At 44.5% G+C, this 14,580-nt stretch overlaps 1 protein-coding gene across 1 annotated transcript in view; it reads right to left on the bottom strand.

The window, feature by feature from the left end:
• TMEM131 (transmembrane protein 131) overlaps positions 1-14,580 on the bottom strand; it is a 116,074-nt gene that overhangs the window by 25,573 nt on the left and 75,921 nt on the right. The window contains exons 23-31 of the mRNA XM_025045025.1: positions 13,816-13,954; positions 13,606-13,715; positions 13,089-13,155; positions 8,628-8,779; positions 8,087-8,229; positions 7,480-7,666; positions 6,083-6,268; positions 5,163-5,321; positions 4,202-4,773 (exon numbers count right to left, since the gene is read on the bottom strand). Coding sequence (XP_024900793.1) covers positions 4,202-4,773; positions 5,163-5,321; positions 6,083-6,268; positions 7,480-7,666; positions 8,087-8,229; positions 8,628-8,779; positions 13,089-13,155; positions 13,606-13,715; positions 13,816-13,954 — 1,715 coding nt within the window. The remainder of the gene's footprint in view (positions 1-4,201; positions 4,774-5,162; positions 5,322-6,082; positions 6,269-7,479; positions 7,667-8,086; positions 8,230-8,627; positions 8,780-13,088; positions 13,156-13,605; positions 13,716-13,815; positions 13,955-14,580) is intronic.

The following is a 14,580-nucleotide window of genomic DNA, read 5'->3' as shown; positions in this document are numbered from 1 at the left end:
GCTAATTCTGCACAGGCCGACACATCCATCAGCCTCCTGCCAACATCCCGTGACATCCTCACCCTGTGTCTTGCTGTTGTCCCTTTACTGCCCCTGTCCATCACCGTCTTACTACCCCTTTGTCCTTGAGCTGCAGAGCACACTGAGAGAAATGACATGGCGTGAGGTGGTGCCATGGTAACCACCTAGCACTTACTAACGTCGCAGAGGCAGCCGTGCATGCCTCGCGCACCTCGACTGGCGTCAGCTGTGCCCCCGATGTTGCCCGGGGGCCACTCTGCAAGCCCAACCCTCCTGTCCTGCCAACTCCAGTCTATGGGAATTTCAGCGCCTGGAACTTGACTTCTCCAAACTCTTTCTGTTTCCACCCTACTGCCTCTCCCTCAGTCTAAGAGCTGTTACTTTAGTTCAGATGAAAGCTCCCCTGACTCTGTAGCGTCTCCTCACCTCCACCAAGTCACCTGCACCCCCGTACCTGTGGACCCAGTGTCCCTTCTTCTGTCATCTACTGAACTAGGTCTCACCCTACCTGTTTCCCTAGGCACGTGGTTTCACTGTCTCCTCACTGGCTCCTCCCCTTCTAGAGGTAGGGTGCTGCCGTGCAAGCTGAGGGGGGACATAAATCAGGCCTGGGCGTGGCCCCATACCTGCCTGATGTAACTATCTTACACAAGGCTCCCTTGCTGGACACACAGGGGCACAGCGACGCCAGTCGAGGTGCGCGAGGCATGCACGGCTGCCTCTGCGACGTTAGTAAGTGCTGACTGACACCGATGCTCTCAGCTCTGCGGCTTTTTGTCCTTGGGCCATAGATATTTTCAAGTACCAGGCTCATTATTTTTTTTTTCCATTAAAAATGCTACCACAATATATGTAGCACCCCTTTTCCTGTTAAAAATTAAAGAACAGTGAAGCTACAGATGAAAGGATTAACAGCCCCTAAGCCAAATGTACACTAGGTGGCCACTGCTGATGGCCTGATGTGACAGGTGCTCCCCAAGCCACGTAACCTGGTTTCTAGTCCTATCATTTCACGAAAACTATTCTCGTCAAGGTTGAATCATGTCCTAGCTGTCACTTCCTCTATGGAGCTGTTCTGCCATCACTTCTTTGGGCCTTCCTGGGATCTGTTACCCTCATGTCCCACCTACTTTCTGTCACACTGTCTGCTGACCACCTTTTGCTGGCCTTGCCCTCAGAACTCTGTCTTCAGCCCTCTGCACACTGTCCCATTTCTCGCCCTCAAGGCCAAGTTCCAAGCTGACACCTCTGCTGGGAAGCTGCACAGCCACCTTCAGCTCACCAGGCTAAGGCTGGGACGCGGCCTTTCCTGCCCTACTAATAACCACGGCAGTAGCAGCTGTTCCCTCTACTTTAAAGATGACAAGTGGAGGCTTCGAGAAGTAATTTTCTCTAAAGTCACAAAGTAAGTGGCAGAGCCAGAATCAGATCTGGGCCTGCTTGATGGCAGAGCTTGGCCTCGTGACCCATACCACTCTGCTTCCCCCATCCTGATAAAGCTGCTGCTCAGACTGCCAAAGCCAGACATAACGACGGCTGCAGATGCCACCATCTCCTCCATCAGTGCCGACACTGAGAGGTATCCACACCACGTTCAGAGCTTTCTCAGGATGCAATCTCAGTCTGGCAATGGCCTCTGTCCAGTCCCTATGGCTTACAGGGGAGAAGCCACAAAAGTACAGACTCTAAGGACTGTACAGCTAGCTGTACAAGGCCCTACTCAGGCCAGCCATGAACAGAGGACACTCTGGGTGCCATCTTCCATGAGGCGAGTGACTGGAGGAAAGACCAGGGAAATGGCCGGATGGCCTGCAAGCCACCCAAGACCAGAGAGGGCGGACATCACGTCCACCTGAAAGGAGGTCATTTTGAATAGTCCCCCTAAGCCACAAGTGACGTGAGCTCACTGTGAAGAAGATTCTGTCCTTTGAGTTACTATGGGTGGGGGAAGGACAGGGTCCTTCTGACATGAGGAGGGTCAAATTAATGTAAACGCTACGACTGCCTCCCAGTGTCGGGGGCTCTGGAGCAATGAGAAGGTTCTGTCGCCTGGAGGCCTGTGGTTAGAGTATGACACATACTACGCTGCAACCCAAGGTCAGTACTTGCCTTTTAAAGTTCGTCTGAAAAACAGGCTTTCTGCATGTATGTTATACTTCAATAAAACATTTATTGAAGAAGAAAATAAGGATCTGACCCTTTCCTACTTCACGACAGCAGCAGTGGGAAGGACAACAAGCAGCGTGGCCGCTGCCATAAAGCCTATGGTCACTGTGTCCTCATGGGCGCAAGACTCACTGACAACATGGCACCATGTGGGAAGGACAACAAGCAGCGTGGCCGCTGCCATAAAGCCTATGGTCACTGTGTCCTCATGGGCGCAAGACTCACTGACAACATGGCATCATGTGCCATCAAAATCTTTTAGTAGCTCAACTCTAGGACCACTGCTAAAATTAAAATATGTTTTTTAATTTTAAAATTTATGTTCTAAACGAATGACCCTGAAAATAAATATGAACTATCACCCTGGTGTGAGTGGTCCATCTGAGACATAGGCGAGGAGGAGTTCAATCTGGCCGCTAGACCCCTTCCTTGTGGTAAGGGAGGATAACACGCACTTATCTTATTCATTCCCTCAATATGTGAAAAAACACAGTAGGTAATTTGATCTAATAAAAAAAACTTCAAGCATTAATATTACTATAAAAATTACCCTGAAATATTGTTACATTAATGAGATAACAAGGAAAAAATTTCTGTGGAAGAAGTTAATACTGTTTTACAAATCCAAATCATACACTTCTAAGAGGATGGCATGTAACCATCTTTGCATCACTGGGGTTAAGCGACTCTGAAAAAAAGCTCCTGGACTCTGGGATGCCAGGTTTCCTCTGGCCCTTTGTAGCCACCAAGTTCTCTGTCCTCTGTGTAAACCAAAAGTGAATCTCTGTGAGGAAGGCGCTTGAGTAGGCGTGGAGTCATGTGCACTGGCACAGCTGCCACAGGAGAGAAAGGAAGGTACAAAAAGTTCAGACTATAAAGGATTTAATGGATATACTGTTATAGGCCACTTACTGCCTTTTACATCTGATTCTGGAGGTGACCCATCAGCCTGTATATGTGCTGTGTACAGACTTCTAAGATGGCTCCCAGCACCCTGCCTCCTGGTACTTGTGCTTCTATAGAATTCTCCTTCCTGGACTGCATGCTGGACCACACTTTTAATGAGAAGAGTACTGTGGAAGTGATGGGGTGTCAATCCCAAGGTTAGGTCACAAAAGATTGACTCCTGTCCTACTAGCTTGTTTTCTCTCTTGCCTTCTTGCTTGTTTGCTCTGGGGAAGCTAATCACTTTGAGCTGCCCTAGGGAGAGGACCCATGACATGCTGTTGGCCACAGGAAGCAAGGAACTGAGACCCTGAGTCCAACAGGCCATGAAGAACTGAATCCTGCTGCCAACCAGGTGGGTAAACTCAGAAGCAGATAACCCTTCAGCTGAATCCTGAGATGCCTTCAGCCCTGGCCAACACCCTGACTGAGGCCTGGTGTGAGCCGGAGAACACAGCTAAGCTGCACCCGATGCTGACCCACTGAACTGTGAGGTGGAAACAGACAACTGACAGAGCACAAGGGCCTCTAAAACAGGGGCTGTACACTTTCTCTGTCAAGGGCAAGACAGTATTTTTAGGATGGTGGATCTTGTGGTCTCTGTTGCAGCCTCACCTGTGCTGCTGTGGCATAAAGACGGCCACAGTGTGTGAGCGGGCATGGCTGTGTTCTAGGGAGACCCCCATTTACAAAAATGGGTGGTTGTGGCCCACTGGCTGTTGCTCTAAGGTAAAGGTTGTGTGAAACTCCTATTTTGGTGTTCAAACGATCTTTTTACCACTGTGTTAAAAATTATTTTAACAATTAAAAAAAAGCTCAACCTATCACAGTAACACAATAGTCACATGAGGTTGAAAGGAAAACAGAATATCTAATGAACTTCTGAATTTGGTCAGCAATCTGAGAAACACAGCTATATTTCATGACAAACGAGTACCTGTTTGCATTCTGACATGGAAAACACACCTACTGATTACCTGTGCAGCGTAGCTCTGACTGCAGCAGCTGCATAGACGTGTGGGGCTGTCCCCTCACGTGCATGCCGTTCCCATAGCGCGCTGGTGCTCACCTTTGTTTTTTGACAGTGGTGAGGGTGGCTGCTCTGTAAACACATCTAGGGGTGGGGAGTCATGGTGGTCGAAGTCTTTGTCCATGGCTTCTATGAGACTAGTGATGTCGGAGTCCTCTGAGCTGTGCCTTGTGCTGCTGGCACGTTCTGGGTGGGCAGGATGCGCGAGGGGGGCAGGTGACAGCCTTCCTGGCTGTGGCTCTTGGTGCTGAGGCACTGGTGGTGGTGGTGGTGGAGGGGGCAAGTGCTGCTCCAGAGGACTGTGGACATGGTGCTGGCTGCTGTGCTGGCTCTGTTTTGCTCCTTTGGACTTTCTGCCAGCTGTGTGACTCTGGGCCACTGTGTTTGAGTCAAGGACAAGAGGGCTTGCTTTGCTAACAGATTGTGCAGAAGTCCTGCTAGAGGTACTGGAGCTGTTTTTGGCTCTGACGTCCACGTCAACTGGGTTTCTACTGCTGTGGCTGCTGTGTGGGTGGACTGATGGGCCACACTGCTTGTGACTCCCTGCGCTGGGCCGGGATGACGGCCCACAGAACCGACTGTGACCGGGGTCACAGCTGAGTGTGTTCAAGCTGAAAAAGGACCAACTGTAGTCAGTAAAGAGCAACTTACAAAATCTAAGATTAAGAAAAGATTTTGTCAGTACATCCATCAGATATAAATGCTAAGGAGCGACAGCGAGAAACAGGGGTACTTTTCACAACTCTACACAGCCTGTTCTATCTGAAGACTCCGAAACCGTGTTGGGGTCTAAGGGCATTTCAGCCCTCATCAACATGATGGCAGTGCGATGTCTGCTGTGAGCTCTGAGCAACTGAGAGCCACATGTAGCGTGTCATTAGGTCATTGGAACTAAGATTCCCCAACCCCAAGAGAAGGTGATCAGAAGAAACTTTTCTGTTTTAATCACATCAGCCCCGTCTATGTGCACCAGAGAATTTATTTTCAACTGTAAACATACTTTCCTTCAGATGAAATACCAACGATCCTCCTGAGATCAAATGGTCTCCCCACATCAAAGGGCGGGTTCGAGGCCTCAAAGGACAGACGCCTTCGAAATGGCTCCCAGATTCCTTGAGCTTCTAGATAGGCTGTTCCGATGACCAGGAGAAACAGTGCACTGTGGGGATGGGGAGAAGTGGGTCATGCTGGCCCACGAGGAGCCAAGGTTGATAGTAAAGGCAGAGCTGGTGGCAAAGTACAAAATGGTATAAAGGACAGAGATGTCTGTGACAGTTTTTAATGGATGAGACAAAAACAAAGCACCATGGGTGAAAATCTGCACACCGCCTTCTACAGAATGCCAATGTACAGGGCTCATGTGGAGGCGGTAATTACTGCATCACAGCACACACTGGAGGACACTTTCCCTTTTACCAAGGGGAAGCCTTTATCTTTCCTTTTAGTTTTAACTCCAGGCCAGCTCTTTCCATTAAAGGGTAAGTGTGGCGTAACTCTGAAAATTAATTTAGAGGTACGTCTGAGTCTCAAAACACGGAAAGAAATACACTGAAAAGAGATAAGGATGCTGAAGGTTTAAAAAAGATTTCTAATCAATGTCCTTTGCTCAGGTCAGAATCATGAAGAACATACTATTTTCAGGAAAGATAGTATCACTTGAGACCAAATCAAGTAACTCCACCTAGTGAGTTAGTGCTGTTTTTTCTCTTAAAGAAGTTAACATATACTTAATTTGTATAACAGATTTCAAAGGTAGACAACACTTCTGTTTGCCATATATGCCACCAAAAGGGTTCAGTTCTACGCCTCCCCCCAGACAAGCAGTGAGCAGCCCAACTACAGTGAGAGGCCTGACTGTCCATGGGCGGTCCCAGTGCTCAGAACAGTGGCTGCACACCAACCTCAAAGAGAAGCAAGTACCTCATTATTCCTGAGATGATGATATATAGGGCTAGCTCCCAGTTGGGCCTGGGAAGGGCTTCTGCACAAGTTGCTAACATATGGTATGGAAGAGAGGCATTCAACACAAATACAAATGCAGAACCGCTGGTCGTTACGAACTTCAGTTCACGAATAACTCTGGAAGCTGTGAAATCAGGAGTAAACCTAAAACAGAACGACGGTAGTAAGACCAAGTTTTAAAAACATACCACGAATTTAAACATAATACTGGTCCCACATGCCTCTGAAACATAACACAGAATATTAGAGCTCAATACTACTATTAATTTCCTCACTGTAAGACAGAGAAAGTATTTTCCCATGAAGTTAACAATAGAAACAACTATATACATATATAAAAAATGACAGTCTGCTTCCATAATGAATTCAGACAGTGGTCTCTGAGCTCCCTCCCCTTTTCTCTAAAGCCATTCTCTCCAGGGCACATCCCCCAAAAGTGCCTTTAAATGCCCATCCAAGCAAGCCCCAGTGACCTTCTCTCTTTGTCTCCTGCACTGCTGCTTTCTGCCCAGTTACTCTATTTTTATTTTTGTTAACTGCATGCTCCTCGACTGGACGATGTGCCCCTGAGGAAAGGTGACCTAACCCTCACTGTACCTTGAGGTGCCAAGCACTGTGCCTTACATGGAGCAATGCAGTTGCCTGTCAAGGAAATGTCCACTCAAGATCAAGAAACTATAATTCAACTAAGGGGACAAGGTTATCTTTTGTTACATAAACTTTACAACATAACAAGTTATCAATTAGTTGTTAAAATTTACTGCAACTATTGAGACACAGGCATTAAAATTGTCTTCTGGCCAGAATATCACGTCCTGCACCCTACACAGTGTGATACGAGTGACTGCTCTGTTGCTGAGACTGAATCTATAGTCAATTTCCTACCAACAACACAAGCCTGAAAATAATTCTGAAACTGGTCTCTAAGATTATCTGATCCACTTTGGAGACAGAGGAAGTCTCACAATTTTGAAAACAAAGATAGAAAGAAATAACCAAAGATTAATATCACGTCCTGCACCCTACACAGTGTGATACGAGTGACTGCTCTGTTGCTGAGACTGAATCTATAGTCAATTTCCTACCAACAACACAAGCCTGAAAATAATTCTGAAACTGGTCTCTAAGATTATCTGATCCACTTTGGAGACAGAGGAAGTCTCACAATTTTGAAAACAAAGATAGAAAAAAATAACCAAAGATTAAGTAAAAAAAAAAAAAAAAAATTAAGCAAATATGTTTGTGGGTAAAGACTTTTTCTGTAAGTTTGAAAACATCTGTGCAGAGTTTGAACAACTCTAGTATAAAAAGTTAACAAGCTAGTGATTCGTTATGCCTTATAAAAAAATACTTACAATATAACTATGTCTTTAGAGGCGTTGGCGCTCAGTGTAAACGCTCGGCAATTAACGACTTTGAAGCCATACCCCTCACATGAGCACCCACTGACTTCAATGGTTTCTATGTGAATTCGAAGTTGTCCTGTATTTTCTACTTTAAATGTTCTTTTCAATGTGAAATTTGGCTCTCTTAGTTTCAAACCTAAAGGAAAAAAACGTGGAGTGAGTATAAATCTTGCGACCCTGTGTCCCTGGTCCAAATGAGGACCACATTCTCTGTGAGCCCATGAGGTTTGCAAGTGCCTCACAGGGCAGGGGTCAGCTTCACCCAGACTTTGGCAGGAAGTACACTGCTTTGCACGCCCTTCCTGATAGCAAAAGTCTGACTGTGCTTTACCTCTCACACTGTACACCATCTGAGGCATGCAATAAATACTGACACTCTCATTTTTTAAGATCCAACTCAACCACCCTGAAGGGTATTTCCTTAAAAATCTTAAGTAGACATCACTAACATATATACATGTGCACATACAGAAATACTGTTCTTGTTTTTTGGAACTGTTTCCTATTGAAAGGAAGTGCTAGAATTTGTGCCCTTGATTCTGTTAGGAATACTCACTCTCTGTACAGTCTTTCAATAATGCTTCTGTGATTTTAAAGCGTAAGGAACTCCCTGGGCCTGGAAGCTTGCCTGCTACCCTCAGGTTCTCGGTAGTTCCTTGTCCTTGCACCATCACAGCATCCATCACGGTCAGGTTATTTCTACACAGGAACAAGAATCACAGATTTTTCTCCTATTAAATATGCACAATCTTTTGAGCTATAATTTTTACAATTCATTTATAAACCACCATGCAGAAATTAATACACTAAATTTAAAAGTGAGGCATTTATACTTTAAGAATTTAAGAATATTTATATGGAGAAAGTAAGAGTTTTTCATTTTTAAGGGTCACACATGGTACAGAAAGGCACTTTTCAGGTTTTCTAGCTATAAATGTAACCACAATGGTATGTTTCGTTACATGTGGTGTTTGCACGATTTAGATAAGGTAAAAAACCTTTTCCATAAATAAGTTTGTAAACTCACATCGAAACAAATCAAGTAAGAATTTCTATACAAGTGCTAAAACCACTGGCACTTAAGTCATAGACCCTACCTGATCACGATGAGTGAAGAGACAGTTCTGTTGTGAATCGGAGTAAACTTTACTCTGACAGACTTCTTTTCTCCAGGTTTTAAAATTAGGTTTAAGATTAAATGTTTGGAGAGGCCCTCTGTGAATCCTGTTGAACCTGGCAGTGGATGAGCCTTGATTGTGTGGTAAACAAACAGGAGTCACTGACAGTCTCTGGAGAAATGCCTTTCCCCTTACTCCACCTACAGCCCAGTACTACTAAGTTTCTTGAATGGATTAAATACGTAAACCATTTCCTCTCTCGTTTAGGTATTGGTTAGTTGATAAGCAGAGCTGGGCGACCAGTGATGACACTTCATATTCTGCATTAAGTCTCAAGGGACTTTGTTTCCCAAGACACTGAAGGGAACAGGTGTCCAAAGTCTTCATATTTGTTCTAGGTTGTTTTTATACAGATCTTTTAATTTTTAATTTTAAACAGAACACACACACGGAAAAAGACATAAACGTAAGATGAACAGCTCAATGTTTTAGCACAAAGCAAAAAGCTGTGCAGCCAACACCCCCGGCATACCATGTCCCACTGGTGCTGTCCCCACCTGGCCATCACTTTCCTGCCCCTCCTCTGGAAGGTATCAGCTCAAGGGTCTAAGGCTGTGTCATATTTTTTATTCGTAAAAATATTTCTGATTTATAGTCTTCTATCTTTAAATTTTATTTTGAAACTAAGCACATAATACCTGTTTCATGAACACTCGGTTTAAAGTTTAAAGAATAGCTTAGTTTAATAGTTAAAATATGACTTCTTGATGGCCAGGTTACAGGCTCTCAAAAAAAAAATCAGAGTTCACACTTGAGAATAGTGTCCTGACTTTTAAGTAACATTAAACTTTTCTGTGGGAAAGGGTGGCAATGCTTGGCTGTGAGTGTCTGTGCTTGTCATGGTTCTGCTACTGCGTGAAAGCAAAGTGGCTTCTGTTGGACTGTCTACCCACTTGGCACCTCAGGTCCGACCCACACTGACCCCTCCCCCTGCTCAGTCCGACTCTACACGCACTATGAGGGCCACAGATGGCTATGGCGCGCCGCTCTTTAACTCCCACTCTGGAGGCTCATGCCCTATGTCGGGCACTCTTCTGTTAGTGTCTGCCAGGGCAGCAGAATGTTCTGACTACTCTGAAAGGGTCAGTCACGAGTTCCCTTTTAAACGAACTATTCTGGGTAACTGACAGGCATATCCTATACGACATGTGTATCCCCAGCACACACTAGCTCATCTGGACCAGATCGCGTGGGAACGCTTCAAGACGCTGATGCCTCAGGCAGAGGGTTGAGGGCTTCGGCAACTCTAACTTGACAGTGATGTGGTGTTCACAGAGTGACCCACGGACTCATAGGGATCTCAGAGATCTTTTAGGGTAACTATGGTGTCAGAACTGTTTTACATCACTGACAGATGTAAAATAGTTCCTACTGACATGTCTTTTTCAGCGTGTTGACATATGCACTGGTGGTTACCAAAAGCAACAGTGGGCAGAACTGATAACCCTCTGGCACGATGCAAGGCAGTGGTGTCAAACTTCCTGAGAAGCCACTGTCTTGTTCGGTGTGTGCACTTGCGGTTGGGAGAGACATATTCTGGATTAAGCAGTAATAAATATTAACCTTATTATGTTGGCATTTTTATGGCCAGAAAAAGCAAAGTACAAAAGGATTTTAAGAGAAGGCCATGAGGCTAGAATATATGACTATCTAAATTTTAGTCTGGTATTCTCTCCATTATTCGTCAGAAAAAAAATACACTGAAAATTACATTCCCATACAAGATTGACTTAAACAAAGACTTATAAAGTTTTTCTACAATGACTTGGGTAAAATATGCCCTAAAAATTAAAACACAAAGCAAGGGGAAGAACACAAATGTTTCAAGAACTATTAAAATACCTGGCCTGATAGGCTAACCAGTGACACTTGGTCAGTGATGACCACGTGGTGAGACTGTATGGGGTGAGGCTCTGGGACCTGAGCGCCAGACTTGCACTTGGCCTTGCCAGTTATCACAAGTACAGGCCTGGCAAGTTACCTCCTGAGCTTTGAGTTTCCCACTGACAGAACGAGGGACATACAACAGTGGCTGGTAACTAATTGCTCAGGCTGGCTGCTGGGCTGGCTGCACAAAATGATCAATGTGCATCCCCGGCACAGTATGGGCACATCCCAGGTGCTCATGGAACCCTGGGAAAGGCTCTTCACTACAGCCCCAAAATACTGAGACCCTCCTGCTGCCTCTGCCCTGGCCTCGTTAGCCTTCGTAGGACTTTTCTAGGCAGCATTCACTGTATGCCACGGACCAACTTCAGGGCTTCCCTGTGAGTTTGTTTCATTTGTTCAACAACTCTGTAAAATACACATTATCAATTTCATGTTACAAGAGGGGAAGCTCAAGTTAACAAAGGTTTATGTGCTTGGTCAAGGTGACAAAGCTCATAGGTACAAGGCCATGACTATGCTAGGAGCCAGCCTCCCTTGTTACAAGTGGGAAGCAAAGCTACAGTAGCAGGAAGGTACCCTGCTGCTGTGTGGTGACTGTGACCCACATTCAGCCAGAGCCCACAACAAAGAGAGGAAGGAGATGATTATTTACTGTTTCCACTTGAAGTAACTCAGAGGATGGAGGATTAGCTGGATTCTGACCCTCATTCATTCAATACCTTTCATGTTATTAATACAGGAAAGAAGTCAGATAAACAGAAGACAAGCCGCCAAGGAGCTTATGTCCAGATTTGGGAAACAAGGTATCGTACAACAACAACAACAACAAGTTGGCCTGGGTGTAAAGGAAGGGCCAGGGAGAATCAAGACAGTCTCCTCGGTGAGGCTTCAGAACTGGGCTGGCACCAGCAGGCTGCTCAGGGGTGTGCAGGGCCAAGAGACGGGGCCAGTGTGCAGGTGGCTTTAGTCTGAGGGCTTGCTTCTGCCTAACGCGTACTCTATACCCTAGGGCCTTACAGAATGAGTGCTTAGTGGCTGCTCACTCTGGCCTGTGATAGAGAACATTTGTTCCCAGAACAAACCAGTTTATGTATACATTTATTAATTCAAGAATATCTATTGAGTGAAAACTATGCATGCTACTATGCTACGTTTGAATACAGCCAGTCATGGGTCTGGCATTTTTGGAACTTACAATTTTATTAGTAAGTATCCAAAATAAAAATTTAAATGATCGAGCTTAATATTTTGAGGCTTGATAAAAATAAATTATGTATTGGTATATACCTCGTTGTCCTGATGTATAACCTGTACTGTAGACAGGAAGCCACTGTCAGAATATAATATGGAGAAATAGAATGGTTTCCTATAGGCAAAGGTGTCAGACAGGGTGCCTTTTATCTCCCTGTTTGTTTAACCTGTATGCAGAACATATCATATGAAAAACTGGGCGAGACTCAAAGGAAGAAGGAATGAAAACTGGTAGAAGAAATATCAATAACTGACACCAATTTACTGTCAAGAAGAAGCATAGATTTGAAATGACTTCTGATGAGAGTGAAAGACAGTGCCAAAGCAGGACCGCATCCAAATGCCAAGAAGACAAGATGACCACAGAAGAAACATTCGACTTTAACACAGGCAGTGAAGACACTGAAGTTGTTAGATTTTGATGGTTTGGTCATCAGTTCAAATGCGGATGGCAGCCAAGAAACCAGGGGGTGGAGACTCCAATGGGCAGCAAAGAGAGAATGAGGAAGGGTCCCCAAGGGCATAGAAATGTCATCAGGGATCGAGGCTGCGACCATCCACACCCCTGTCTTCTCAGTTCCTAGTATAGATGTGAAAGCTGGACAGTGAGGAAGATCGACAGGAAAACATGAATTCATCTGAAATCTGGCCTTGGGGGAGGGCTCCACGGAGACCCCGGACCTCCAGAAAGAGGAACCAGTGGGTTCTGGAGCAAGTTAAGCCTGAGACATCACTGGAGGCAAATGACAAAACTGCACTGTCCTGCTTCAGGCACATTGTGACAAGGCAGGGTTCTCTGGGAAAACAGAAGAAAGAGGAAGACCAAACATGACCTGGACAGACTTCCTAAGAGAAGCCACAGGCTGAGTCTGCAGGAGCTGAGCAGGGCAGCTGGGGATATGACACTGTGATGGCACTCACTCATGGGGTTGCCAGGAGTCAGAGCACGTAGCACCTGCATGCACACCATCCCCCATCTATGGTCTCCGAGTGTCAGGTAGCTGCTATTATGAAGAGTTGCGGGCTTAACTTTATAATGCCTGCAAGCAGGAACCTCCTGCCCAGCAGCCCTCCTGCTGACCTAAACCTCGCCCACCCCATCCAGGAGTGCTGACCCCCCAGGGACTCACCCTTGGCCAGCTCAGGGCGGCCAACACTTTCCCCTCACATGCCTTCACATGAGCTCTGACCATCTTACAGAATGATTTCTGTGGAATAGTACAAAGTCTGAATACTTACACTGTTTCTGAAGACTTGAAATTCTAGTGTTCTTAAATCTATCTTTGCCACCTTACTCAAGTTAAACCTAAAATAAAAATGTACATATATTTCTCTGTAAGCAGCGACATAATTAAAGGGGTGACAGAATAATTATTAAGTTTGTGCTTTGTTTGCAAATTATCTTTTGACAGATTTGAGATTGATATTAACAGATTAATAGCCTTCAAATATTAATGGTCACAATTTATAGTTATTATTTTGCTCACTTTTTAAAACTAACATTTATAGAGTCCCACTTGCTTTCTCTTTATAATTTTGTAGGAAGAAGTTCAACATTACTTGTTCTGTCTTAAAATGAAAGCTTTTTTAGATACTTAATATCAATCTCTCTTCCCAGAGCCTTCCCTCAACTTTATTTATAGATCCAGACTTTAAGCCAAACCTATTACTGTATGAGCTGCAATCATCTTAAGTTTGTAAAACAATAATTAAATGTTATTATAGAGACATTTTGATTACCTAAAGCAATGCTTACCTTGATATTAATTTGTCTACGAAGACTGAAGGATTGGAATATAAAGCCAGAGGAATAAACTGGATATAAACAGGAACATCTGCAGGATTTTCTAAAGTAATCTCTTCTTCCTTAAACAAAATAATGAAACCGTAAATGAAAGATTTCCAGTTAAAAGTGTATATTTTACAGTCTTATTACATATTTCCATATGTCACTTAGAATACTTACCGAGGAGCAGTTTGTATTCGTAAGTGGAAATTTCAAGTGCCGTGGCGAGCTAAGTATGGAAGGCCACGAGAGCTCAGCAGTGATTTTTGATAGTATGTTTTTTTGAAGGTCTGTATTAACTTCAAATAATGCACTCAATCTAGAAAAAAGAGTTTGTAAGTCACTGTATCAAAATGAAATATTTGAGCTTCTGAAAACAAGAAATTCTATTAGGTTTATGTACTTGAGAAGTCTTATTCTGGGCCTAAATAAACAGAGGTTTATTTTCTCTAATATTTTACTATGCTTTTAATAGAGACAGGTATGAAGATGTTTCTATTTTGTCACAAAGAGATGCCAAAATATCTATCACTGATCACCTGCACTGTTCTGCACTGAATATGTAAAGGAAAAGGCAGGATCCTGCATGTCTGGTGGAAAGAACTAAATGCCAACAGCAGGGTGCTAAGGACACTGTCAGCAGAGCTAATGAGAAGACAGTGAGTGCACTGTTTAGTATATGGCTTCTCCTCCCCGATACGCAATGAAGATGTCAGCTGAAGAGGTACTACACATGCAGGTTTGGGGCAGATACATGTGAGGTTATCAGCAATATTCAGGACCTCATTTGAATATTTCTCTACTTACGAGAGTTTATAAACCAGCTGTTTAGAACACGCAACATATTCCCCAAGGGAACAATGCTATAAACAGGCTAAGTAAGGCTGTGGGCACAGACAAGCCTGGACACGGAGGCCTGTTCTAACCCACAACACGACTGGACTG

Source organism: Pteropus alecto, unplaced genomic scaffold (assembly GCF_000325575.1).
Source record: "Pteropus alecto unplaced genomic scaffold, ASM32557v1 scaffold223, whole genome shotgun sequence".
NCBI lineage: Eukaryota > Metazoa > Chordata > Mammalia > Chiroptera > Pteropodidae > Pteropus > Pteropus alecto.
This window is presented reverse-complemented; position numbering and strand designations above follow the sequence as displayed.